General features: G+C 42.3%; 1 protein-coding gene across 1 annotated transcript in view; it reads right to left on the minus strand.

Annotated features, from left to right (window-relative positions):
- FRRS1L (ferric chelate reductase 1 like) overlaps positions 1-22,814 on the minus strand; it is a gene marked incomplete at both ends in the record, with an annotated part of 85,736 nt that extends 62,922 nt beyond the window's left edge. Inside the window, one exon of the mRNA XM_081343494.1 lies at positions 22,565-22,814. Within this exon, the coding sequence (XP_081199620.1) occupies positions 22,565-22,814 (250 nt within the window). The remainder of the gene's footprint in view (positions 1-22,564) is intronic.
- Positions 22,815-25,767: the final 2,953 nt, after the last annotated feature.

Here is a 25,767-nt window from a genome sequence, read left to right on the forward strand (position 1 = left end):
AAGCTCTTTGCTTCTTCCTTAACAAGTAAGCTAACTATCTACCCGGTTTATTAGCATTACAAAAAGTGTTATGTCTAGCATACCGTAAGTTAATTGCCAGTTGATCTGCCATTAACGTATCAAACTAACCCCTTAATAAAGTAATTACCTCTTTGATCTTCCCATCAGATGGATTCAAAATTAAAGCCTTTTCTTTTTCCTTAATTTCATCCTCTAATTCTTTCCTCTTAAATTCCAGTTTATGTCTATGTTTATTATTCAAATATATTAATACACCTCTCATATAAGCTTTACTTGCATCCCAAACCATCTCAAAAGAAGTACCTTTATGCATATTAATTTTAAAAAATTCTTTCATCTGTTTTTTACACTCTTCCACATTTTCCTGGTATCTAAACAAATGTTCATTTAAACGCCAAGACCGTCTATCTCCATTATCTTTTTCTATCTCCAACCATACTGGACTATGATCAGATATAGTTCTTGGACAAATCTTGATCTTCTTAAACCTAGGAAAAAAATCATTAGTAATTAATACAAAATCGATCCTGGAGAAAGATTGATGCCTTTCAGAGAAAAAAGTTAAGTCTTTTTCTTGCAAGTTCCTTTCTCTCCAAACATCTCTCAATTCCAAGTCATCCTTCATTTCAAAAAAAGATTTAGGCAGTTTAGCATGACTTGGTGTGCTTTTAAAAAGGCCTCTCTTGTCCATTTGTACATCCAAGACGCCATTCCAATCTCCCATAAAAATACAAGATTTATAATCCCACTGAATAATCTTGCTGTGTAGTAAATTATAAAAATCTCCTTGCTGTTGATTAGGAGCCTATAGTCCAACCAAAAGCGTTTTCTTACCTTCTATTAATAGTTCAATTATAACATATCTTCCTTGTTTGTCTGCTTCAATTAAACTTGCTGTTAAAGTATTCTTAACATAAATAACAACTCCATTTTTCTTATCAGGTGCAGAAGCAATAAACTGTGTGCCCAACCTAAAGTTTACCAAGTACTTTTGATCAGCTGCTCGAATATGTGTTTCCTGTAAACAAATAATATTGTTTTTAAATTGCTTTAGATATTGAAATACTTTCTTTCTCTTATGTGGTGAATTTAGACCATTAACATTCCAGGTTAGAAGCTTTGTCGCCATCTTTTATGACCTGAAGCTTTTGAAGCGCCTCTTCCAAAATCACCTGCACTCTCTTTGGCCTCGCTCCTCCCACTGCTTCACTGTAAGTAGGTTTTTGAGATGCCGTCATAACTCTCTGCTGTTCTTGCTCTTGTCTCATTCGTCTAGCTGCAGCGCGTGTCATTCTTTGGTCTCTGACCTCCTCCGTTGATACTGAAATCTGATCCACTCCTGCAACTTTCTGGAATTCTCCATCTTTCAGCTGCGTGACTCCTTCAGCACCTTGTGTACTCTCACTTTGTGGTTGACGCTCTCCTTCACCATTCTTCCTTTTGGATTCCAGAAGTGGTATGGGGACTGCCTTCAAAATGTTGGCATAAAAATCACGTGCCTGTAACACTGTAAGAAGACGATATCTCGTGCCTGCATACATCACCACCATGCCTACTGGGATCTCCCATCTGAACTGGATATCCCGTCTTCTTAATTCTTCTGCCAAAAAAGCAAACTCCTTCCTTCTCCTTAAAATTCTTGGAGGGATCTCTTTTAAAATTAAAACTTCTTGCTCTGCAACTGCAAATTTGCTATTATAAAAAGCTTGAATAACCTCATTTCTAATTGCTCTCTTTGTAAAATAAACCACCACATCTCTAGGTAGTTTCCTTTGTCTTGCAATCCAGGAATTGACACGAAATATTTTATCTATATCCACCATAATATCTTCTGCTGAGCGCCCCAAAACCTCTTCAAAGGCTTCTGAAACTACTTTTTTCAAATTTTCCTTAGGGTCTTCCTTCATCCCTCTAATTCTCACAGCAAATTCCATCTCTCTATGCTGAACCAATAATAAATCGTCGTCAATCTTTTCCATCACCGTTTCAGCATCCGTCATTTTAGCATCTAATCTCACACTATTTTGGCTAAGTTCTTCCACTCTCTTATCCAAACGTTCAATACAAACAGCCATGCCTTGAAGTGCAAGTAAGATGTCTGCCCTCATTTCTGTGTTCTTCTCCTCAATAAGTTCAGCTAATTGTTGAGATTGCTTTTTCAAAGCCTCTTGCAAAACATCCTGCAGATCTTTTATTGTCAAGGCTGGTGCGGGTGCAGGTGCCGGGGGGGGGGCATTAAAGCTTGTAATGAAGATTGCTGAACTGGTGAAGCCCCCACGCTTCTAGGAACTTTAGATGATTTGGCAGCCATTTTCACCCACTTAATTCTGTTGCACACTTTCACTTTTAAGAGTCTCCACAAAATCTACTGAGTTAAAGTTCATATACTTGCTCTGACAACATTCTCCTGTACAGCTCTGCCTGCATCCAAGTAATCCAAAGTTCACTCTCGCTGGCAGGGATGGTTGCTGCATCCTGCTCTGCTCCAAAGCCCTGGAGCAGAGGCGTCCCAAAGTCCAGAGCAAACTCAGGCTTCGGGGGGGCTCAATCCTTCAACCACCAGTTTCAACTCTGGCGGTCTGGGAGAGCTCTACCCCTGCCTGGGCGCTCACCCCCTCCTCTTCTCCTGAGGAGCGGGCTTCCGAGCCGCCAAACAGCTGATCGTTGCTGTTTTTGGTGGCTCTATGGAAACAACGGGGCTGACAGCCGAAATGGCTGCCGGCAACGGAGCCTTGCCACCCGGACGTCGGTAAAGGGAGTTTTGAGTTTGAGCTCAAGGGCTGCTTTGGAAAGAAGGTGAGTACGTCTAAATTTTAACTATCAAGCCCAGGGGAGTGAGGGAAATGTGTATATGTCTGTGTGTGTGAATGAGAAGACCTTTTTCCCAATCACAGTTGGATTTTGTTCCCTCTGCCTTTCCTAACCATCAAAAGGATCTGTTCAAGTGGCAGAGCCTGGAAAGCATGGGGATTTGGCCAGAGCACAGGTCCTTTTGTTAAGGAAAAGGGAGAGGCTGTGTGAAAATGGAATGGAAAAGTGAGAGAATCAGATTTGGGCAACCAGCTGGTAAGGCCCTGTAAACAAAGCCCATTTGAAGGAAGGTGCCTGTACCACTGCACAAAGCAGAGGTCCTCCCAGATGTCTCCTGGGTCTGAAAATTGACAGTGGGTGAAGGAGGTGCCCATACCTGTTGACCTTAAGTCCTCTTTACCATGTTACAAATGTTCAATTTCAGAAGTGAGATCTTTTATTTTTTTTTGTTCTCTTACCAGAATCCAGCCTCTCTTTTCTCCTAATCTGTGGTGTCCCCATTTTGTTTGCTTATCAGCAACTGCAGTATTAATACCTTTTAAAACTCTGCCTGCAAGCTATCCCCCCCATTTTGTTTCTCCATTTTTTATCCTCTATTCTCCCATGCCTAGGTCTGACCAGCAATTTAGTTATATTTATATACCGCCCTATTCCCTGAGGACGGGAGGGAGGGAATAATTAGCTCCCCCCCCAAGAGATTTGCAATTCATATGGTCTCACTGAGGAGGTAGCAGGAAGGAGATCTCCAAAACCTAAGCCCTGAATATGCTGCACTGCTGTGGACTCAGAGTGGGAGTCCTAGGGCTCACTGTGTGCACTTTAATAGCCTGGCTTGCACACTGGCTAACCTCGTGCAAACTCTGGATGCACAAAACTAAGAACTAAGGCAGGTTCTGGAAGTAAGCAACCCTTGAAAATAGGCAGCCAGTGGTCATATACTGAGAAAAAACATGGCTGTGAAGAATTTTGGAGGCATGTGCAGACCTGACTGGAAAGCTCAAAGTGGCATCAAACATCTAAAATAATTGGCATAGAATATTGGACACTATAAATTTCTTTTCCACCTAAAAGAACTTTTGCCCTGACTTTTAGATCTTCATGGGTTGGAAACTCCCCATTTTGGGATCCACTGCAGGGATCTTTTTCTGCTGCCTCTATTTGGGTCTTCCCCCTTTTGCATTAACAGTTTAAAGGTTGTTTATCAAGTCTCCCTGACTAGATCATTTTTTTTAATCTTGTGTCAGTAAACGTATGTCACCCACATTCTTATGGGACAAAGGGGGGGATTGTGGGAAGAATCCATAGAAAGAAATGTTTTGGGGAATATTAAAAAGGCAGAATATATTTCCCCAAATGATTTTAAAGACAGAAAAGCAAGGCCAGCTTTTCTTAATAGCCTCAAACAGAAACTCAGCAGAAACCAGCTTTTAGAAATGCAGATGTTAAGAATCCATTCAGAAAGATTGGAGCCAGGTAGCTAGAAGCTGATGAGATTAGGAAGACAAAGACCCCTAAGGACAGGAAGCATAATAGGATTAACCCACCAATACCAAAAGGGCCCACTTAGACTCAGGTTAAAGTACATGACACAGGAAATACAAAGCCTCAAACAGGAACAGGAAATAACCTCAAAAGCCCCAGAAGGTATAAAAATCACCACTCCCAGCAACATGTGGTCAGCTTTCCCAAAGCCATGTTTCTGTCTGGCTCTGCTCTTCAATAAATAACAACCTTCTTTCTAAAGCAGTGTCCATTTTGTTTATTCTCGGCTTGGACTGCACCCTGATGAAGTTTTTTCTTTCCACAATCCTATTACCAGATATTTGCAACTGTCTGAACAATTGTATCTTATAAAGGTTCTTTGTCAACATGAAGAGAAACATCCAAGATACATCCAAGTGAAGTATCTGAGGAATATAGAGCAGGTATACAAGCTGAAATAGGCAAGGATGTAGTAAGAAAATACCTCTCTAGCCTGAACCAGATAGCTTACATCCCAGGATTTTGAAAGTGTAACATTGAAGACACTAAATGTAATATTAAAAAGCTTCTATAGCACAGGGGAAATACTAAAGGACTGGAAAAGAACTGTTGTGATACAAAAAAGGGGGGGGGATATATCCAAGAAGTTATACACCAATCAGCTTGACATCAATTCCTTGGAAAATACTGGGAAAAAATAATAAGCAGGGCATTTGTAAGCCAATGAACAAGGTGATTACTAAGATAGGCAGCAAATAAATTTAACAAATAAATACAATCAATATGGTTTTGTTAAAAACAGATCATACCAGACAAACCTTATTGCCTTCTTTGATAAAGTGACTAAATTAATGAACCAGCAACATGCTATGGATATAATATATTTGGACCTCAATAAGACATTTGACAAAGTAAGTCACAGCCTACTTTTTGTTAAAATAGAACAATCTGGGATAGACATTACCACCAGCAGATGGATTTGAAATTGGCAGACTAATGCACTAATGTGTAATCCTCAATGAAATTACAACTACATGCATTGGGATACCTCAAAGTTCATTCTTAGGCCCAGTACTTTTCAACATCTTCATAAATGATCTAAAAGAATGGATAGAATGGGAACTTATCAAATTTGCAGATAACACCAAGCTGGGGGGATTGCAGAAGCTTGGAAGACACTCAAGATTCAGAAGGATCCTAACAGACTTGAGCATTGGGCCCTATCCAACAAGATGCCACTCAGTGGTGAGAAAAATAAATTCCTGCACTTAGGCAGAAAAAAAATCAAATGCATAGTTACAGAATAGGCAGCACCTACCTCAACAACAGTAACCGTGAGAGAGATGAGGAATGGGACAATTGGCTGAAGCTTCCCAGCCCCACCCACTTCACCCTAGCCCCCTGCCCCAGCTGACCCACTGTGGGCATTCCACCCCAGCTGCTCCTCCTCGCTATCATGCAGGAACCCTTGGGGATCATAGTGGGAGGCCACTGTCTCCCAAGGCCCCAAAGCCCAGTGTTTCCAAAGTTCTTTAACCCTTAGAACTCTGGTTGAGGTAGTGGGGAGAGACAACCTCACCCATCCACCTTTGCGCTGCCCTGGTCCTCTACCTGCTGCAGACATCCGCCTTCTTTCCAGACACCTCCACTGCAGTCTTCATCCCCAGAGAAGGCTTTGATCTCTGGGGCCCTCCTTGGCTTGTGAAACCCCTCCTAAAGAAGCAGGGAACTAGGCTCCATGGGCGGGCTGAGATGATTTTTGAAATACAGGCAAACTGACATGGCTGAAAGCAGCCCTTACAAATGGGCCTGCCAATCTGTCTGGCCAGCAAAGCTCTAGATAGCTGGCAGCAAGCCACAGAGCAGGCTGTCCCAGGACTTGCCTGTCCAAGGGATTGATACCAAACTACAGACATACTGCTTGCTTGCAGGATGGTCATCAGACTGTGCAGACAATCATGCAGGTCGGCAAATGCCCCATTGCTATACCCAAACCTCAGCTGCCCAACTGCTTCAGCCTCCTACCACTCCAATGGGCTGACCAAGGCAGCCACACATTGATCCTTTGGTGGCCTTTGCAGTAGCTGGGACAAAATTTGGGAACAGCTGGGCTCATTTGGCCCTTGAAGGCTTTGGGAAGCCTCAGAGGGTGGCCTGAAAGGGGCTGGATGTGCAGAGGAGCTGAGGAAGAGTGTTAAGGCTGGAGGAGACACCTGCAGGCCATGCTTCCTGACTCGCTTCTCCCTCAATCCTGTATGGTCAGCGTGCCTGGAAGAGAGTATGGGAATCCTAAAGGCATGTTCGCCTTCCTTTTTTGGGAAAAGTAGCTGCTCCAGCAAAAGCTGCTTCCCTCACACAAGTGAAACTTGGCCCAATCAGCTGAGCAGCCCCAGGCAAGGAGGTGCATGGCTCTTGAGGAGGCAGAGTTTGGAGGATGGCTGGGCTTCTTGTCAAAGAAGCCAAGGCCATGGGCTGAAGGAGGGTCTGTGGCATGAAAACGTGGAGCACAGGGAGGCAGCACTAGTTCTCCCTGGGGAGAGCTTGCATGCCAGGCCATAACGCACCTGGGCCTGCAAGGAGAGAGGAAAGGAGCAGCTGGGGACGAATGCCCATGTTGAATAAGTTAGGGTGGGGGAGCCAGAATGAAGTGGATGAGGTCAGGTGGCTATGGCCAATTGTCCTAGACCTAGACCCATCTAAATGTTCTAGTGGATCACTGTTATGTATTAATGTTATGTATTAATGGTTATGTATTACATGTAAATAGTTATGAGGTAAAACCGGTCTGGAACATGCGGCAGCTTTTGACAGCTGTCAAAAGCTGCCAAAGGTAATGCGCAGGCGCAACAGCTTGACATCTCTCAGCTGTCAGAGCACAAGTAAAACAGCACAGGTGCGGTGAACAGCTTGACAGCTCCAGGCTGTCAGAGCTAGCCGCCGCCGACTGGTCCTTGCCGGCAGCGGGAAACCGGCGCAGCTCGGATTGGTCCCCAGCCTGCCAGATGGGGTATAAAAGTATGCGCTGTAAATCTGTGTGCCCAGTTCCTCACGAATAAAAGCTGTCAACTTGAGCCAGCCGTCTCGCGTGATCCTTACAAGAAGAGGCAGCACTGGCGACGAAGGTGGGATTCACTGCTTCGCAAAGCTGAAGTCACTAGCCGGGGAAAGAGAATCTCTTCCGCGGCTCAGAGCTAGTCACAGCTGTAGTCACAGGGCAGGAAGTACAACTTCCTCAAAAACGCTCGCGAAGCAGTACCCAGGACCGGGACAGTATGGCCAACCTCGGGCATATCCGTGAGTTTGACATTTGTCATCTGGAGTGTTGGGAGTCGCACTGGGGCCAGGTCGAAGGGTTCCTGCTGGTCAACAAAATCACGGATGATCGGTCCAAGGCAGCGGCACTCCTATGCCTCAGCGGGCCGGCCATGTACGACGTGGCCGTTGGACTTTTCAGCCCTGAACCCATTGCCTCAGTATCATATGCGGAACTCATGGATGGACCCAGTAAGCATTTCATGCCGACTAAATCAGAACTATTCTGGCGCGTAAACTTCGCACGGCGGTGCCAACTCCCGGATGAATCAGCCACTGACTTCATAGCGAGGGTCCGGCATGCCGCACGTAGATGCCGGTTCCCGGATCTGGAGGACCGCATCCACGACCAGATAGTCATCGGGCTTAAGGATGAACGACTGCAAAGGAAGCTGGTCGTGAAGCCCACCTTGAGTTTGGCCGAGGTCACCATGGAAATCATGGCTTACGAGGATAGCCACCATGAAAAAACCGGTCAACCAGGGAATGGACCGTTCTGGTCCGTACACCAGGATGACATTGGCCCCAGCGACTTCGGGGAAAACGTTTTGACCAAAGATGCCATTCAATGAAGGTTTGAAAAACTCCAGACCCGCCGCGGGGGCCTGCCGAGCAACAAAACCGCCAGCAAAAACACCAATTACCAAAGGGGCAACCCTCAAGAAAACCTGCCCAGATGTGCCAGCTGCGGGGGAAGCCACCTCACAGCTACCTGCCATTTCCGTAGTGCCAAATGCCACGGCTGTGGCAAAACCGGGCACCTCAGAGCCGTATGCTGAAGCCAGAACCGGGAGAACCTGCACGAGCTGGAAGTGACATCTGCAGGTATGAGACTGACAACGGCCAATAGAAAAAAGCCCCCTAGGTCCCTAGTACAAGACGTAGGGAGGAATAAGGGGTCGCTGGTGGTCCATCAAGTACTAAAACCTAAAGTCAAAATTAATGTACAGCTTCATGAGTTCGTGCCTGTCAGCAGCATGACTACGGCTGCCACAGTACAGGTACTGAGGGGGCTTTTTGCCACACACGGCCTTCCTGATGCAGTGGTCTCGGATAACGGCCCCCAATTTACTTCCCGTGAATTCCAAATTTTCACCATGGAGAACTCTATTAGGCACATCATGTCAGCTCCGTTCCACCCCTCGTCTAATGGCTTGGCTGAGGTTATGGTGAAATCCACAAAAGATGTACTACGGAAAATCATCACGGGGAACTGGCACCGCAGGTTAGCTCAATTCCTACTAGCCCAACACACCACCCCCTGCACGGCTACGGGAAAGTCACCAGCAGAACTGCGTTGGGGGAGATGCCTGGTAACCAGACTTGACAGATTACACCCCAACAGGGCAACAGCAGAACCGGAACAGCCCCTTCAGTACAGAACCTTGGGAAATAGACAAACCATTTGGGCAAGAAACTATGGGGGAGGGAACAAATGGATTCAAGGGGGTTGTAATTGAGCATTCAGGACCTTTATCATACATAATTGACACCGGAAATAACTGCCACATACGTCAACATATCGACCAATTACGGCAGCGCAGCACTCAAAACGTGGGGGAAAAGGACAGCGAGTCACTTCCAACACAGAGCACCACCACTGGAATGAATAACACCCCCTGCATAACACCCCCCCCAACAAGCACAACTAACGATGGAAACCACGAATCTCCAGAACCAGACCCAAGACAAGCAATTGCGCATCCAGAACCGGGGGAAGGGGAGCCTATAGTAGCAACACCCCTCCGCCATTCAATAAGAACCAAGAAACCCCCGGCCTATTTAAGAGACTACAAATGGGGCACACAATATAAAAGCAACCAAGAAGGGTAACCCTCCAGTTCAGGGGAGGGGTAAGGGGTGTTATGTATTAATGTTATGTATTAATGGTTATGTATTACATGTAAATAGTTATGAGGTAAAACCAGTCTGGAACACGTGGCAGCTTTTGACAGCTGTCAAAAGCTGCCTAAGGTAATGCGCAGGCGCAACAGCTTGACAGCTCTCAGCTGTCAGAGCACAGGTAAAACAGCGCAGGCGTGGCAAACAGCTTGACAGCTCTGGGCTGTCAGAGCTAGCCGCTGCTGATTGGTCCTTGCCGGCAGCGGGAAACCGGCGCGGCTCGGATTGGTCGCCAGCCTGCCAGCTGGGGTATAAAAGTAGGCGCTGTAAATCTGTCTGTGCCTGGTTCTTCACGAATAAAAGCTGTCAACTTGAGCCAGCCATCTCGTGTGATCCTTACAAGAACATACAGCAATCACCACTTGAGTATGGGCCAGCAATGTACTGCAGCTGCTACCTAGCATTATTTAATTTAATTTTTAATTTATTGAGATTTCTATTATAGCTATGAAAGCCAGGTGGGTGACTTCTCTCAGCCCAATTCACCTCACTGGGTTGTTGTTGTGGGAAAATAGGAGGAGGATCTGTTACATATGTTTGCCACCCAGAGTTATTTGTAAAACTAATGAAGGTGAGATATAAATATAGTCTCACCTTCTTATAATGACATTCATCATTGTTTTCTGAATAAATAATAGATAATACATTTATTCCCAATGAAATAATCATTCTGGTTTCTACATATTGCTCCAGCTTTTCAAGACCACCTGAAGACTGCCTTCAAAACTCTATCTCTCTTTGAGTTGTCTGAAAATGTGATAAAACCATATTTCTAGTGTTCCTTGAACAAAATAAGTTGATACCAAACTACAGACATACTGCTTGCTTGCAGGATGGTCATCAGACTGTGCAGACAATCATGCAGGTGGGCGGAGGTGCGCGTGCACCTCTGCAAACCTTTGGAGAGGTGCGCGCGCACCTCCGCCCGAACAGGCAGTGGCGCCGCTCGTTGGGAAAGCTGCCGCGGCCCGTTTGCACAGCTGCCGCCTTCAGAGGAAGGCGGCAGCCTACAAACGGGCTGCGGCAGCTTTCCCAATGAGCGGCGCCACTGCCCGTTCAGAGGTGCGCACGCACCTCTCCGAACGAGCGGAGGTGCGCGCGCACCTCTCCAAACCTTTGGAGAGGTGCGCGCGCACCTCCGCCCGAACAGGCAGTGGCGCCGCTCGTTGGGAAAGCTGCCGCGGCCCGTTTGCACAGCTGCCGCCTTCAGAGGAAGGCGGCAGCCTGCAAACGGGCTGCGGCAGCTTTCCCAATGAGCGGCGCCACTGCCCGTTCAGAGGTGTGCACGCACCTCTCCGAACGAGCGGAGGTGCGCGCGCACCTCTCCAAACCTTTGGAGAGGTGCGCGTGCACCTCCGCGTGAACGGGTAGTGGCGGCGCTCTTTGGGAAAGCTGCCGTGGCACGTTTGCGGGCTGCCAAAGGCGGCAGCTCTGCAAACGGGCCGTGGCAGCTTTCCCAAAAAGCGACGCCGCTGCCCGTTCTGAGAGGTGCGCGCCCGTACCTCCACGCGAACGGGCAGCGGTGCTGCTCTTTGGGAAAGCTGCCGCGGCACGTTTGCAGGCTGCCGAAGGCGGTAGCTCTGCAGACGGGCCATCGCCGTCGCGCAACCGGTTCCATCATACATTAAAAAAATGGCACCCGCGCGCGTCCGTGCATGTGCAAGAAAAAAAGTTTTGCACAGACGCAAAACGTTTTTTGCGCATGCGCGTGCATGGATGCACGCACGCAGCTCCCACTTTTTTTGTGTGTGATGGAAACGGTTCCCAGTGGCTCTTTTCTTTTTTCAGGTTGCTGACCCCTGGTCTAGCCCATACAGTATCTCTTTATTTTGCTATGATTTTATGGGAAACATTGACAAATATATTGCTGAAAAAACTAGTTTAGTCCTTGAGAAGAAAGAGGGAAAAGAAAAATGGTTTCTCAATATTGGAAAGTAGAAAGCGCAAGAAACAGACACATACCAGCCCTACCATGATCATAAAAAGGGCCCGTGAAATTTCTAAAAGGTTTTCAAAATTCTTTTAATATATGTGTAAGGACCTGCCTCAGTTAGACCTCCCAAGAAAGCAGAACTCTTGAAACTTGCATTGTTTCAACAGGAACTTTTATTGGAAATTGACAGCAGGAAAATAAGGCAGGATCTGAGGGTTTCCCACATAAAATAATAGATTAAAAGAGCCCAGTCAAACCCCACCCCAACTGTCCATCTGGTCAGTTCAAACAAAACCAATCCATAGGTGTCAAATTATTGTGGGAAAGAGTCGATAAGGTGCCACTCTCAAGGTTGTCAGGTCTCTCCGCGGCTTCTTCCCTCCACCCAAAGATAAGGCAAATGGCTGGAGGCATGTTCCATTCTCACCCCAAGAAAGATACTTCAAAGACAAGGAACAATTAAAGGAAGTACATTGTAGGTCGCCCTCCCCCCATTAGAATGGCAGAACCCAAAAATGAGGAGAAAGAATAATAGGGGAAAGAATAATTTGTTGTTAGTTGCGAAGTCGTATCCGACCCATCACGACCCTATCGACAATGTTCCTCCAGGCTTTCCTGTCCTCTACCTTCTTCTGGAGTCCATTTAAGCTCATGCCTACTGCTTCAGTAACTCCATCCAGCCACCTCATTCTCTGTCGTCCCCTTCTTCTCTTGCCCTCAATCTTTCCCAGCATTAGGCTCTTCTCCAGTGAGTCCTTCCTTCTCATTAGGAGGCCAAAGTATTTCAGTTTTAGCTTCAGGATCTGGCCTTCTAAAGAGCAGTCAGGGTTGATCTCCTCTAGGACTGACCGGTTTGATAGCCTTGCAGTCCAAGGGACTCGCAAGAGTCTTCTCCAGCACCAGAGTTCAAAGGCCTCAATTCTTTGGCGCTCAGCCTTTCGTATGGTCCAACTTTCACTGCCATACATTGCAACTGGGAAGACCATAGCCTTGACTATACGCACTTTTGTTGACAGGGTGATGTCTCTGCTTTTTAGTGTGCTGTCTAGATTTGCCATGGCTTTCCTCCCGAGGAGCAAGCGTCTTTTAATTTCTTGACTACAGTCCCCATCTGCAGTGATCTTGGAGCCCAGGAAAATAAAATCTGTCACTACCTCCATTTCTTCCCCATCTATTTGCCAGGAATTGAGAGGGCCGGATGCCATGATCTTGGTTTTCTTAATGTTAAGTTTCAACCCAACTTTTGCACTCTCCTTCTTCACTCGCAACAAGAGACTCTTCAGTTCCTCTTCACTTTCTGCCATTAGAGTGGTATCATCTGCATATCTTAGGTTGTTGATATTTCTTCCAGCAATCTTAATTCCAACTTTTGATTCATCTAGCCCTGCCTTTCTCATGATGTGCTCTGCATATAAGTTAAATAGGCAAGGCGACAGTATACAGCCTTGCCGGACTCCTTTCCCAATTTTGAACCAATCAGTGGTTCCGTGTCCAGTTCTCACTGTTGCTTCTTGGCCCGCATATAGGTTTCTCAAGAGACAAATAAGATGGTCTGGTACTCCCATCTCTTTAAGGACTTGCCACAGTTTGTTATGATCCACATAATCAAAGGCTTTAGCATAGTCAATGAAGCAGAAGTAGATGTTTTTCTGGAACTCTCTAGCTTTCTCCATGATCCAGCGTATGTTGGCAATTTGATCTCTAGTTCCTCTGCCTCTTCGAAATCCTTCACTTCACTTCACTTCACATTCTAGGATGTCTGGCTCGAGGTCAGTGACCACCTCATTGTGATTATCAGGGACGTTAAGCTCATTCTTGTATAGTTCTTCTGTGTAATTTTGCCACCTCTTCTTAATCTCTTCTGCCTCTGTTAGGTCCCTGCCATTTTGGTCCTTTATCATGCCCATTTTTGCATTGAACTTCATCTCTCCAATTTTCTTGAAAAGATCTCTGGTCCTCCCTATTCTATTGCTTTCTTCTATTTCTTTGCACTGTTCATTTAAGAAGGCATTCTTATCTCTTCTAGCTATTCTCTGGAATTCTGCATTCAATTGGCCGTATCTTTCTTTTTCTCCTTTGCCTTTCGCTTCCCTCCTTTCCTCAGCTATTTGCAAAGCTTCCTCAGACAGCCATTTTGCTTTTTTGCATTTCTTTTTCTTTGGGATGGTTTTGGTTGCTACCTCTTGTACAATGTTGCGAACCTCTGTCCATAGTTCTTCAGGCACTCTGTCTATCAGATCTAATTCCTTAAATCTATTTGTCACCTCTACTGTATATTCAACAGGGATATGATTTAATTCATACCTGACTGGCCTAGTGCTTTTCCCTACTTTCTTCAGTTTAAGCCTAAACTTTGCAACAAGAAGCTCATGGTCTGAGCCACAGTCAGCTCCTGGCCTTGTTTTTACTGACTGTATAGAGCTTCTCCATCTTTGGCTGCAGAGCATATAGTCAATCTGATTTCTGTGTTGACCGTCTGGTGATGTCCATGTGTAGAGCCGTCTCTTAGGTTGTTGGAAAAGAGTGTTTGCTATGACCATCGTATTCTCTTGACAAAATTCTATCAGCCTGTGCCCTGCTTCATTTTGTACTCCAAGGCCAAACATGCCTGTTATTCCGGTTATCTTTTGGCTTCCTACTTTAGCATTCCAATCCCCCATGATGATAAGGACATCATTTTTTGGTGTTAGTTCTATAAGGTGCTGTAGGGCTTCATAGAACCGGTCAATTTCATCCTCTTCAGCACCGGTGGTTGGGGCATAGACTTGGACTACTGTGATATTGAATGGTTTGCCTTGGATTTGAACTGAGATCATTCTGTCATTTTGAGGATTGTATCCCAGTATTGCTTTTCCTACTCTTTTATTGACTATGAAGGCTACTCCATTTCTTCTGAGGGATTCTTGCCCGCAGTAGTATACCTGATGGTCATCTGAATTAAATTCACCCATTCCTGTCCATTTTAGTTCGCTGATACCTAAGATGTTGATGTTCAGTCTTGTCATCTCTTGTTTGACCACGTCCAGCTTGCCTTGATTCATGGATCTTACATTCCAGGTTCCTATGGAGAAAAAATCTTTACAGCATCGGACTTTCCTTTCACCACCAGACACATCCACAGCTGAGCGTCCTTTCGGCTTTGGCCCAGTCGCTTCATTCTTTCTGGTGCTACCAGTACTAGCCCTCTGCTCTTCCTCAGTAGCATATTGGACGCCTTCCGACCTGAGGGGCTCATCTTCCAGCGTCATATCGTTTTGCCTTTTGGTACTGTCCATAGGGTTTTCATGGCAAAGATACTGGAGTGGGTTGCCATTTCCTTCTCCAGTGGATCACGTTTTGTCAGAACTCTCTGCTATGACCTGTCCGTCTTGGGTGGCCCTGCACGGCATAGCTCATAGCTTCATTGAATTACGCAAGCCCCTTCGCCACGACAAGGCAGTAATCCATGAAGGGGGAAAGAATAATAGGAAGGGAAAAATAGGGGTTCTGACAATATGCTTTGGCAATGAAGTAACATTCTTTGATATGCCCACCTTTAAAGACTGACACTACAGTATCATGTTTGCCATGTCTACCACATTCCTATGCTCAACTAAACTGGTCACTTGAAAAAAAAAATGAAGTTTCTTCAAGACTCTCAGATACCTAATCTAATTCTGGAGTCTTAAACAGGTAGCCAAGCATTCCCTAATTATATTTTTTTCTTACTCAGCTTGCCACCTCTTTAATATGTTAACTGTTTTGCTTAGGGCCACGTGAAAAGAGTTTCTTTTTGAGAAGTTTAAATTCACTGGTCAGGAATTTTGTCTGTGGAATCCTACAGTAGTTGTTCAAACTGGCACAGTGAGATAGCTCAAAATGAAACTTTTACAGGTAGTTCTTGAGTTATAAATTCAATGGAGCCTGCCTATTCCACTCGTAATGAGGATTTGTAGGAGTGAATGGTGTAGCCTGAACGTAATCACTCCCTCCTTAATTGAATGTGCAGTTCATTAAGTGCACATGAGGTATCTCAGGGTGGGGAAGGCCATGGGGGGCCTAGCAATGGAGCAGGCCACCTGCTTCAGATCACCCAAGGCCTCCCACTGAAATACCTCATTCTCCCCACATTTGCTTTCCCCCCCCTCCAATCCTGCTGCACCAGGTCACTTATCTTGTGAAGATCTAACAGATCTTGCCCAAATCCTCTCCAACTGTCTCCTCTCCAGCATCTCTGCTGCACAAGATCATGGCACCCATAAACTTCCAGTCTCCGTGCAAAATGTTTGCAAGCATTGGGAGGGGGGTTCTTCCTATCTCTCTTCTATGCAACCAAGTGATATGTTTGCTAAGATTTTTGCCTTCCCTAAACTGAGATTTATGGTAGCAATGACCAGGACTTGAAAATCTAAGAGTTCTGTTTCCCTTTTCTGTTCTCCTTCCCTTGTCTTTGTCAAAGTCTTTGTATGTTAGGTAAATGTAACTGTTAAATGTCTCTAATCCAAACAGACAAGAATTTTAAAGTGTGTTAGAAAATAATGTTAAAATAAGCAAAGCAAAGAAAAATACCTACACTCTAGTTTGCCTGGCCAGCAAAACAGGATGAAGAGAACTGTGTTTTCTTTTTTCCCCCTCACTGTACTTTTAAGAAAAGCCCAAACTTGTCAGAAAAATCTGGAATACACAATATCACCACCAGATGGATCTGTAGCTGGCTGACAAACCATACTCAAAGAGTAGTCCTCAATGGCACTACATCTACATGGAGAGAAGTAAGCAGTGGGGTACCACAAGATTTCTGTCTTAGACCCAGTATCTTCATAAATGACTTAGATGAGGGAATTGAAGGGGAACTCATCAAATCTGCAGATGACACCAAACTGGCAGGAGTAGAAGACAAGCTCAGGATCCAAAAACATCTTGACAAACTGGAACAATGGGCCCTATCCAACAAAATGAGTTTCAATGTAGAAAAAAGCAAAGTTTTAAATTTAGGCAGGAAAAATCAAAGGTAGTTGTACAGATTGGGCAAGACCTCGCTTAAAAACAGTAACTGTGAGAGGGACCTTGGAGTCCTAGTGGACAATCACTTAACCGTCAGCCATCAATGTGCAGCAGCAGCCAAAAAAACTAATACAATCCTGGGTTGTATAAACAGAGGCATAGAATCAAGATCACTCAAGGTATTAGTACTGCTTTATAAAACCCTAAGACCACACCTGGAATACTGCAGCTAATTTTGGTCACCATATCACAGAAAAGATGTTGAGACTTTGGAAAAAATTCAGAGAAGAGCAATTAAGATGACCAAAGGCCTGGAGACAAACATATGAAGAACAGCAGCAGGACTTGGGTTTGGCTAGTCTAAAGAAAAGAAGAAACACGGTGACATGATAGCAATATTCTAGTATTTGAGGGGCTGCCACAAAGAAGAGAAGGTCACATTATTCACCAAAACACCAGAGGGCAGGACAAGAAACAATGGTTGGAAACTGATCAGAGAAGCAACCTAGAATTAAGGAGAAACTTCCTGACAGTGAGGACAATTAACTAGTGGAACAGTTTGCCTCCATAAATTGTGGGCACTCCATCACTGGAGATTTTTAAGAAGAGGCTAGACAGTCATTTGTCTGAGATGGTATAGGTTCTCCTGCTTGAGCAGGGGGTTGGACTAGAAGATCTCCAAGGTCCTATTCTATTCTATTCTATTCTATTCTATTCTATTCTATTCTATTCTATTCTATTCTATTCTATTCTATTCCACAGGTCTGCAACCCGCGGCTCCGGAGCCGCATCCAGTCTTCTGCTATGTGTAGTCCCCCCCAAAAAAAAGTGGGACTAAGTAAGTTCAACCAATCAATTCAAATATGCAGGGAAGGTGCATATCTCGCCTTGGCTCCACTCTTCAGTCAAACCCTGTTCTGCACATGTGTGCATGTACGTGCATGCGCACACAATTTTTGTGGCTCCCAGTTTTTCCTTTTGTGAGGGAACCGGATCCGAGTGGCTCTTTCACTGTTTCAGGTTGCTGACCCCTATTCTATTCTGTTCTGTTCTGTTCTGTTCTGTTCTGTTCTATTCTATTCTAATTCTATTTTACAAGAAAAGTTTCATTCTTGCATTTATTGTATGTGTTTAAGTGGATTTCATCTGTCTATTTAACATCTGTAAAGTTAAACTTAATATCTTTTCAAACTGTGCCCTCAAGCTATTCACACGCACACACCCCATTCTACTTCTCCATTTCTTAACCTCTGTCTTCCATTCCTCATGTCTGACCAGTAATGCCTCTTCTGGGAGAGTCACCCACAAATCGGGGAGTGGGGCCTGTTCTCATATCTTTCAGCCCTGCACAGATGACTCTACAGCCTTTGGAAGCAGAGCACACTGATACAGACGCTGTCTGCAGAGGATATCCTCCATTCATTTGAGCCAGGGAATTGGGTTTGGATCCAGCCATCCACTAGAAAGTCACCATGCAAGAAGAGTGGAACAAATCTTCCCAAGTCCTATATCGCCCAGATTCCTGTGAAAGTTGCAGAAAAAGGAAGGGCACCTGGATCTATTGGCACCCACATGAAGCCTCAGAAGACAACTGGAAAAACTATGGGGGGAGGGCAGAAACTCTTTATAAACTTTTTTCTTTATTTATCTTAATGTAATCAGCCAGTTAAATGAATTCATGGAGGGATGGCATTTGGAAGTGGTTGGCACAAGAAGTTTTGAACACCTTGGACCTCTGTCTGATGGGAGGGAAAATTTGTTCAGGATGTTTGTATTGCAAGTAGCTGCACACACACACTCGTGCACGTGGACACACACACACACACACACAGAGAAAATCCCCTTCACCTACCTCAACATAAAGCTCCCCAGGCTGGTTCTTGCTCTGTGGCACTAAGACCTTTGCATGCATACCTTTCCTGCAAATTCCATTGGGGAGGGAACCATGTCCCCTCAGGCAATTTACAATTCATACGCCCTTACTGAGGAGGTAGCAGGAAAGATATCTCCAAACCCAAGCCCTGAATATGTTGCACTGGTGGACTCATAGTGGGAGTCCTAAGGCTTACTGTGTGCAATTTAAGAAATATTAATAGCCTGGCTTGCACACTGGCTAACCTTCATTGGACATAATGAACCTGGATGCACTAAACTACGAACTAAGGCACGCTCAGTAAGCAACCCTTGAAAATGAGCAGGCATTAATTATTTAATAAGGCAAAACATGGCTGTGGAGAATTTTGGGGCAAACCTGACTGGAAACTCACAGGAAGTGACATCAAACATCTAAAAGAATTGGCACAGAATATTGAACACTGTAAATTTCTTTTCTACTTAACCAAACATTTACTTTGGCTTCTAAACCTTCATGGATTGAAAGCTCCCCTTTTGGGAGCCCCTGCAGGAATCTTTTTCTGCTGCCTCTATCAGTAACTTCCCCTTTGCATTAAAATCCTGGAAGCCCACCCCCATAAAAGCACCCATTAAGTCTCCCTGACCAGATCAATTCTTATTTTTGTGCCAGTAAAAGTGTGTCACCCACACTTATATGGCACAAAGGGGAGATTGTTGGAAGTCAGCACACACACACACACCCTCCTAGAGAAGGAAATATTTTGGGGAATATTTAAAAAAGGCAGAATATTATATTTCCCCAAAGAAATAATGGAGAAAAATCTTAGGCAGAAACCCGCCCCCAGTCTCCTTCCCCCAAGCAGACCAGCTTTTAGAAATGCAGATTTGGTGCCACCTATTCATAAGCAAAATGTCTTCAGGAACAGTCCCAGAGAAGCAGGACATAATCTTTAAAATATAATAGGATTAACCCACCACCATTAGAATACCAAAAGGATTATAGATTGAGGGGTTTGCAGACGATCTGGTTGTTACAGTGACTCAGCCTGAGGACTCAGTTGTAGAACTGATGGAGATAATAATGCAATATGGGAAAGTTTCTGGATTTAAGGTTAACATACAAAAAACTAAAATGTTGTCTAAGAATATGACAGTATTACAAAAGGCTGTTTTGGAAGAGCTAACGGGATTTGAAATAGTTAAAAGGGTTAAATATTTGGGGATATATTTGTCACCCTCAAATGTAAAGTTATATAAAAATAATTATGAAAAGTTATGGGGAAAAGTTCAAAAAGAATTGGATAGCTGGAAAAAACTACAATTATCTTTATTGGGAAGAATTGCAGCTGTGAAAATGAATGTTTTTCCAAAATTTTTATTTTTATTTCAAATGATACCTATACTTAAAAAGGATTCAAACTTGGAGGAATGGCAAAAAGGTATTAATAAATTTGTTTGGGCAGGGAAAAGGCCATGAGTTAAATTTAAGATTATGCAGGATACGTGTGAGAGAGGTGGTCTTAAAATGCCTAATTTTAAATTATATTATGAAGCTGCTGCTTTGTCAGCGATAAGTGATTGGTTTAATTTAACACAAGTGAGATTACTAAATCTTGAAGGCCATGATTTGTTATTTGGTTGGCATGCATATTTATTGTATGATAAGAAGGTGGATAATGTGTTCAAGGTACATATTTTAAGGCATGCTCTGTTGCGAGTTTGGAAAAAGTATAGACACAAGTTAAATTATAAGATACCTATATGGGCAATACCGAAACACGCAATAGAAAATATAAGTGTTGGGTTTAAACATGATGTGATTACATATAAGGAAATTTTAAGTTTGGAAAGGAATGTATGGCAATTAAAGCCATATAATATTTTAAGAGAAGAAAAGATTGTACAAACTTGGTTTCAGTATGGGCAATTACAGGCCAGGTGGAAGGAAGACCAGAAAACTGGTTTTTCAACGATTGATGAAAATTTGGTAAAGCAAATTAGAGATCAAGGTCAAGCACATATTAAAAGGATATATCTTGCATTAATAGAAATTGATTCAGAGACAGAACTTGTTAAAGACTGTATGATAAAGTGGGCTCAGAATTTTCAAGAAGTCATTACAATGGATACTTGGGAAAAGATTTGGGTGAGAAATGTAAAATTCACGCAGGCTCAAAACCTAAGAGAGAACTTTTATAAAATGTTTTATAGGTGGCACTTAGATCCTAAAAAATTAGCAAGTATGTATCCGAACTGCCAGCCCAAATGTTGGAGGTGTGGTTGTGAAGATGCAACGTATTTTCATATATGGTGGACCTGTAAAAAGGTTAAAGCTTTTTGGATTAAAATTTGGTGGAACATGCAAAAGATATTCAAGAAAAGGATAAAGTTTTGTCCGCAACTGTTTCTACTGGGCATTATTACTGATACTACTATTGTGGACACTAAGCTGATGTTGAATTTAATTACGGCAGCGAGACTTTTAGTAGGGCAATATTGGAAGAAGGAAGAACTGCCGACTATAGAAGAATGGACTTTAAAAGTTTCCAATCTGGCGGAAATGGCAAAGATCTCAGTGTACTTGAAAGACCAGTCGCAACAGAGATATATTGTGGAGTGGAGAAGATGGATTGATTATATCCAGAATAAATATGGGACTAAAAAGTTTCATCTAGCATTTGAATAAGTACTGATGTGATATTTATATTGCTTGTAGTTATTTTATAAGAGTTAAAGTGCGATAGATTTAATATTTTATTGTTGTTTGCATAAGGTAGACTATGATTGCTTGTATTTTTATACCCTGTATTGAGCTCTGGGAAGTCGGGAAGGGGGGAGGGGAAGGGAGGGAGGTGTTGGGGAGGGTTGGGGAGAGGGGAGGGGGTTGGGAGGGGTTTTGTCTTTTAAAAAAAATGTATTGTAAAACTTTTCAATAAAAAAAAAAGAATACCAAAAGGGCACACTCAAACTCAGGTCAAAGTACATGGCACAGGAACAGGAAGAGCCTCAAATACAAAGCCACAGGAACAGGAAGAAGCTTAAATACAAAGCCCAAAGAAGGTATAAAACCCACCACTCCCAGCTCCATTTTTCTCAGTTTTCCCAGAACCACATGCTGTTGGTTCTGTTCTTCAATGAACAGAACCTTCTTTCCTAAGGAGTCTCCATTTTGTTTATTCCTGGCTTGGACTGGACCTGATTATTTTTTCAACATAACATTCTGGCAAGTGGTCAATGGGGAAGCCAGATTCACTTAATCATGTTACTAATTTTAACAAGTGCGGGAACTGAGGTAATAAATGTGGCAAGAAAAGTTATAAAATGAGGCAAAATTCACTTAATGTCTCTTACCAACATAAATTTTAGGCTCAATTGTGATTATAAGGCAAGGACTACCTGTACTATACCAGTAGAAGATACATCTATGGTAGAATCTACTCAGACTTAACCGATAATTGGCAAAAGTTTTCCTATTTGGCAAGGTGACCCAATTTTTATCATTTCCCTTTTGGACTTAAATTTATGAATGTAAAAATTCCGGATCTAATTGGTCAAAAAGAATACCACATTAAATCTTTCACCCCAGGTATATTACAATTATCAATAATTTAAGCATACTGGCTTTCCCTATGTTTAGAGCAAACAAACATAAATTCGTCAGAACCATATTGAAGCAGGAAGAGAAATCATGCACTCTATATTAGTTTCACCTAATCCTTGTAATTTATACTCTGCATACATTTCATATTTTAAAATTTTAAGTTGATGTATGCTACTCTTGACAAAATGGTTCTATTAACCAACCCTGGATTTTCAGATTCAGAAAATATTTTTAGGATAACAATATGCCAGCATTCCAACTGCCTGTTTCCATGGTAGCCACTAGAAATTGAACATCTGGGGAAAGGAATCGGGTAGATTAACTGTCAGAAAATCATTTTGTTTGCTTCACTCCGTGAAACCAATTTATCCCAAGTGGAGGCAACCTCGCTATCATATACTGTCCCTTATATACTGAATCGAATGTATCTATCCCATTTTATCTCACCCCTTTCCCCAAACCTTGCCTTTCCAAAAAGCAAGGTTATATACGGAGTGCCCTTCCCCCACGGCAGCCGGTGGCTGACAATTCCACATTTCCCTTTTCAACAGCAACAGAGACGCAGCACGTTGCATCCAGCAAAATTAGATAACCTAAATTTTTCCCTTCTACCTTCCTTCTGAAGTGCTTCTAGCTCTCTCTCCTCTATTTGGATAGCTTCTCACCCTCGTCGGAGAGGAAGCGCGTGTCGTAAAACTCGCTGGCGAAAGTGCCATATGAGGAATCGTGAGGTTGATGCTTCTCATCAGGCTGATTCCCTTTTGCATCTGTTTCGCGGCCTTGTACAGATCTTCTTTCATTGCCGGTGTTCTCGTCCGCGACGATGGCCCAAGAGGAAGCAGTGGAAGCGGCCACAAGCAGCATCCACAAGCTGCACCAATCCAGCCAGGACAAGATTGCTGCAAATGCGGCCATGGCGGCAGTTCTTAAGTCCGATAGAGCACTTGCGCGTCGCCACCGCCTCTTCTGGTCTTCTACTCCACCCTAGGCAAGACTTCAGCTGAACTACTGTATTAGCCTAGTATCTTATTATCATAATCAGGCTTCAGCCTCTTTTTTTTTTTGCAAACCACTTCCTAATTGTTGCTTAAATATCTACATAAGTATGGATGGCTGTATACTTATTGGTAGTCGAGATGATTGGTCATCACTGAAATCGATGTAGTGCAACCAAATGAACAGCAGAGGAAGACATATTTGAGATTGAAACCATGTTTCCATGGAGGGGAATAGCAGGCACAGAACTGGAAGTCTAAAAGTGATACTGAATTACACCTATCTATATTCCATGAGAAGCAGCCAAGTACAGTATATAGTTTTGTGCATATTTGATAGTAAATTTATTAATAAGCTATTAGCTCAAGCTCCCCCAATCTTTTTAAGATAATGCACATTAAAAAAAACCTTCAACACACACACAATCTTGAAAAGAGACATTTTACCAGTGGAGAAATCTAATCCTAAAAGGTCCTTCATTTTTCTATTTTTTCCCAATGAAATTTCATTGTAATGTATGCCAATTAGTGTACAGTCAAAGTGACAAAGTTGTTTTTCTATTCTATTCTATTCCATTCCATTCCATTCCATTCCATTCCATTCCATTCTATTCTATTCTATTCTATTCTATTCTATTCTATTCTATTCTATTCTATTTTCTATTCTATTCTACAATTCTATATTTCTATTCTATTCTACTCTGCTCTACTTTATTTCTATTCTATTCTATTCTACAATTCTATTCTATTCTATTCTATTCTATTCTATTTATTCTATTCTATTCTATTCTTTTTCCCCTCATATTTTATTTTATTTTCTTATTATTAACATACATATGTTAAATTTTCCAAAAAACATGTGAGCTGAGTTCATAATCCATTAATACATATACAAATTTCATTTTTTGGTTTTCTTTTCCAACCATTTATAAAATAAGTTCCAGCTTTCATAATATTCTAATTCTTCTTTATCCTTTAATCTCATAGTTAATCTGTCCATTTCTGCACATTCCAGTATCTTCTTTATTAGTTCTTCTTCTGATGGTACTCGTTCATTTTTCCAGCATTGTGCATAACTTATTCTTGCTGCAGTTATAATATGTAAAAAGTATGTATTTTGTTTATTAGTCTTTCCTGGTAGTATACCTAATAAAAATAATTCAGGATTGAATGTTACATGTTCTCCTAATATATTTTCTAGCCAAGTATGTATTTCCTCCAAGTAGCTTTTACTTTATCACATGTCCACCAAGTATGATAATATGTACCTATACTACATTTACATTTCCAACATTTACCTGATACATTTTTAAACATTTTTGCTAATCTAGCTGGAGGTAAATGCCATCGATAAAACATTTTATACAAATTCTCTTTGTATGCAGTTGACATTGTCAATTTATAATTTCTCTCCCATAATTTTTACCATTCTTCTAATTCTATATTATAACCAAAGTTCTCCGCCCATCTTGTCATTGACCCTTTGATTTGTTCACTTTCCATCTCTAAAGTTAACAAAAAATTATACAACTTTTTAATTAGTTTCTCATCAGAAGTTAATAATATCTTATCAAACACATTTTGTTCTTTATAAAATTCAAACATTTTCATGTCTTTTTCATATCTATTTTGTATTTGTAAATGTACCCACCATGACATGTTGATACCCTGATGTTCCAATTCTTGCTTCGATTTTAATGTCCCATCAATATTTAAAATACCTTTGTATGTCCACGTTTTTTCAAAATCTAACAAATTTACGTGTGAAAAAGCTTCAATTGTTGATAACCACCCTGGAATTTTACATATATTTTCATTTTGATTTTTCCCCATACAGTTATCAAAGCATTTCTAATACAGTGATTTTGAAAATATCTATGAATTTTGTTTTTCCCATACCATAGAAACGCATGCCATCCCAACTGTAAATCGTGTCCCTCCAAACATAACAACCTTTTATTCCTAAGCATTATCCATTCTTTCACCCATGTCAGTACAGATGCTTGATAATACAAAGTCCACTCAGGTAAACCAAAAACCCCATTTTCTTTAGTATCTTGCAAAATTTTCTTTTTTATTCTAGCTTTTTTTCCCTGCCATATAAACTTCAGAACTAAGGAGTCCAACTCTTTAAAAAAAAGTCCCCCAAGTTTTATCGGGATTGTCTGGAACAAGAATAAAACCTTAGGCAATACATTCATTTTAATTGTAGCTATCCTTCCTAGTAAAGACAGTTTTAAATTCTTACATTTTTCCAGGTCTAACTTTATTTGTTTCAATAGTCTTATATAGTTGTCTTCTTTTAATGTTGAGCATTTAGCTGATAAATATATACCCAAGTATTTTACCTTTTTCACGATCTGTACCTCTACCACCTCTGATAGTGGATTTTTTTGCTTATCCGTTACATTTTTCACTATTATTTTAGTTTTTTCTTTATTAATTTTTAATCCCGCTACTTCACCATATTGTTCCAATTTTTCACACAATTTTGGAATCATCTTCAAGGGATCTTCCAAAATAAATACCAAATCATCAGCAAATGCTTGTAATTTATATATTTCACCTTTTAACTCCAAACCTCTAATTTCTATATCTTGTCTTATATTTTGATTTAAGACTTCCAAAGTGAAAATGAATAGCAGAGGGGATAGAGTACATCCTTGCCTTGTGCCTTTCCTTATTTCAAGGCTTTCAGTACAATCTCCATTCACAATCACTTTGGCACTTTGTTTACTATATATTGTTTTTACCATATTTATAAAATTCTGACCAAAATCCATTACTTGTAATTGATAAATTAAAAACTGCCAAGAGAGATTATCAAATGCCTTTTGAGCATCTAAAAATACTAATGCCATTTGTTTCCCTGG

The sequence above is a fragment of the Vipera berus genome (genome assembly GCF_964194415.1).
Source record: "Vipera berus genome assembly, chromosome: Z".
Taxonomy (NCBI): Eukaryota; Metazoa; Chordata; class Lepidosauria; order Squamata; family Viperidae; genus Vipera; species Vipera berus.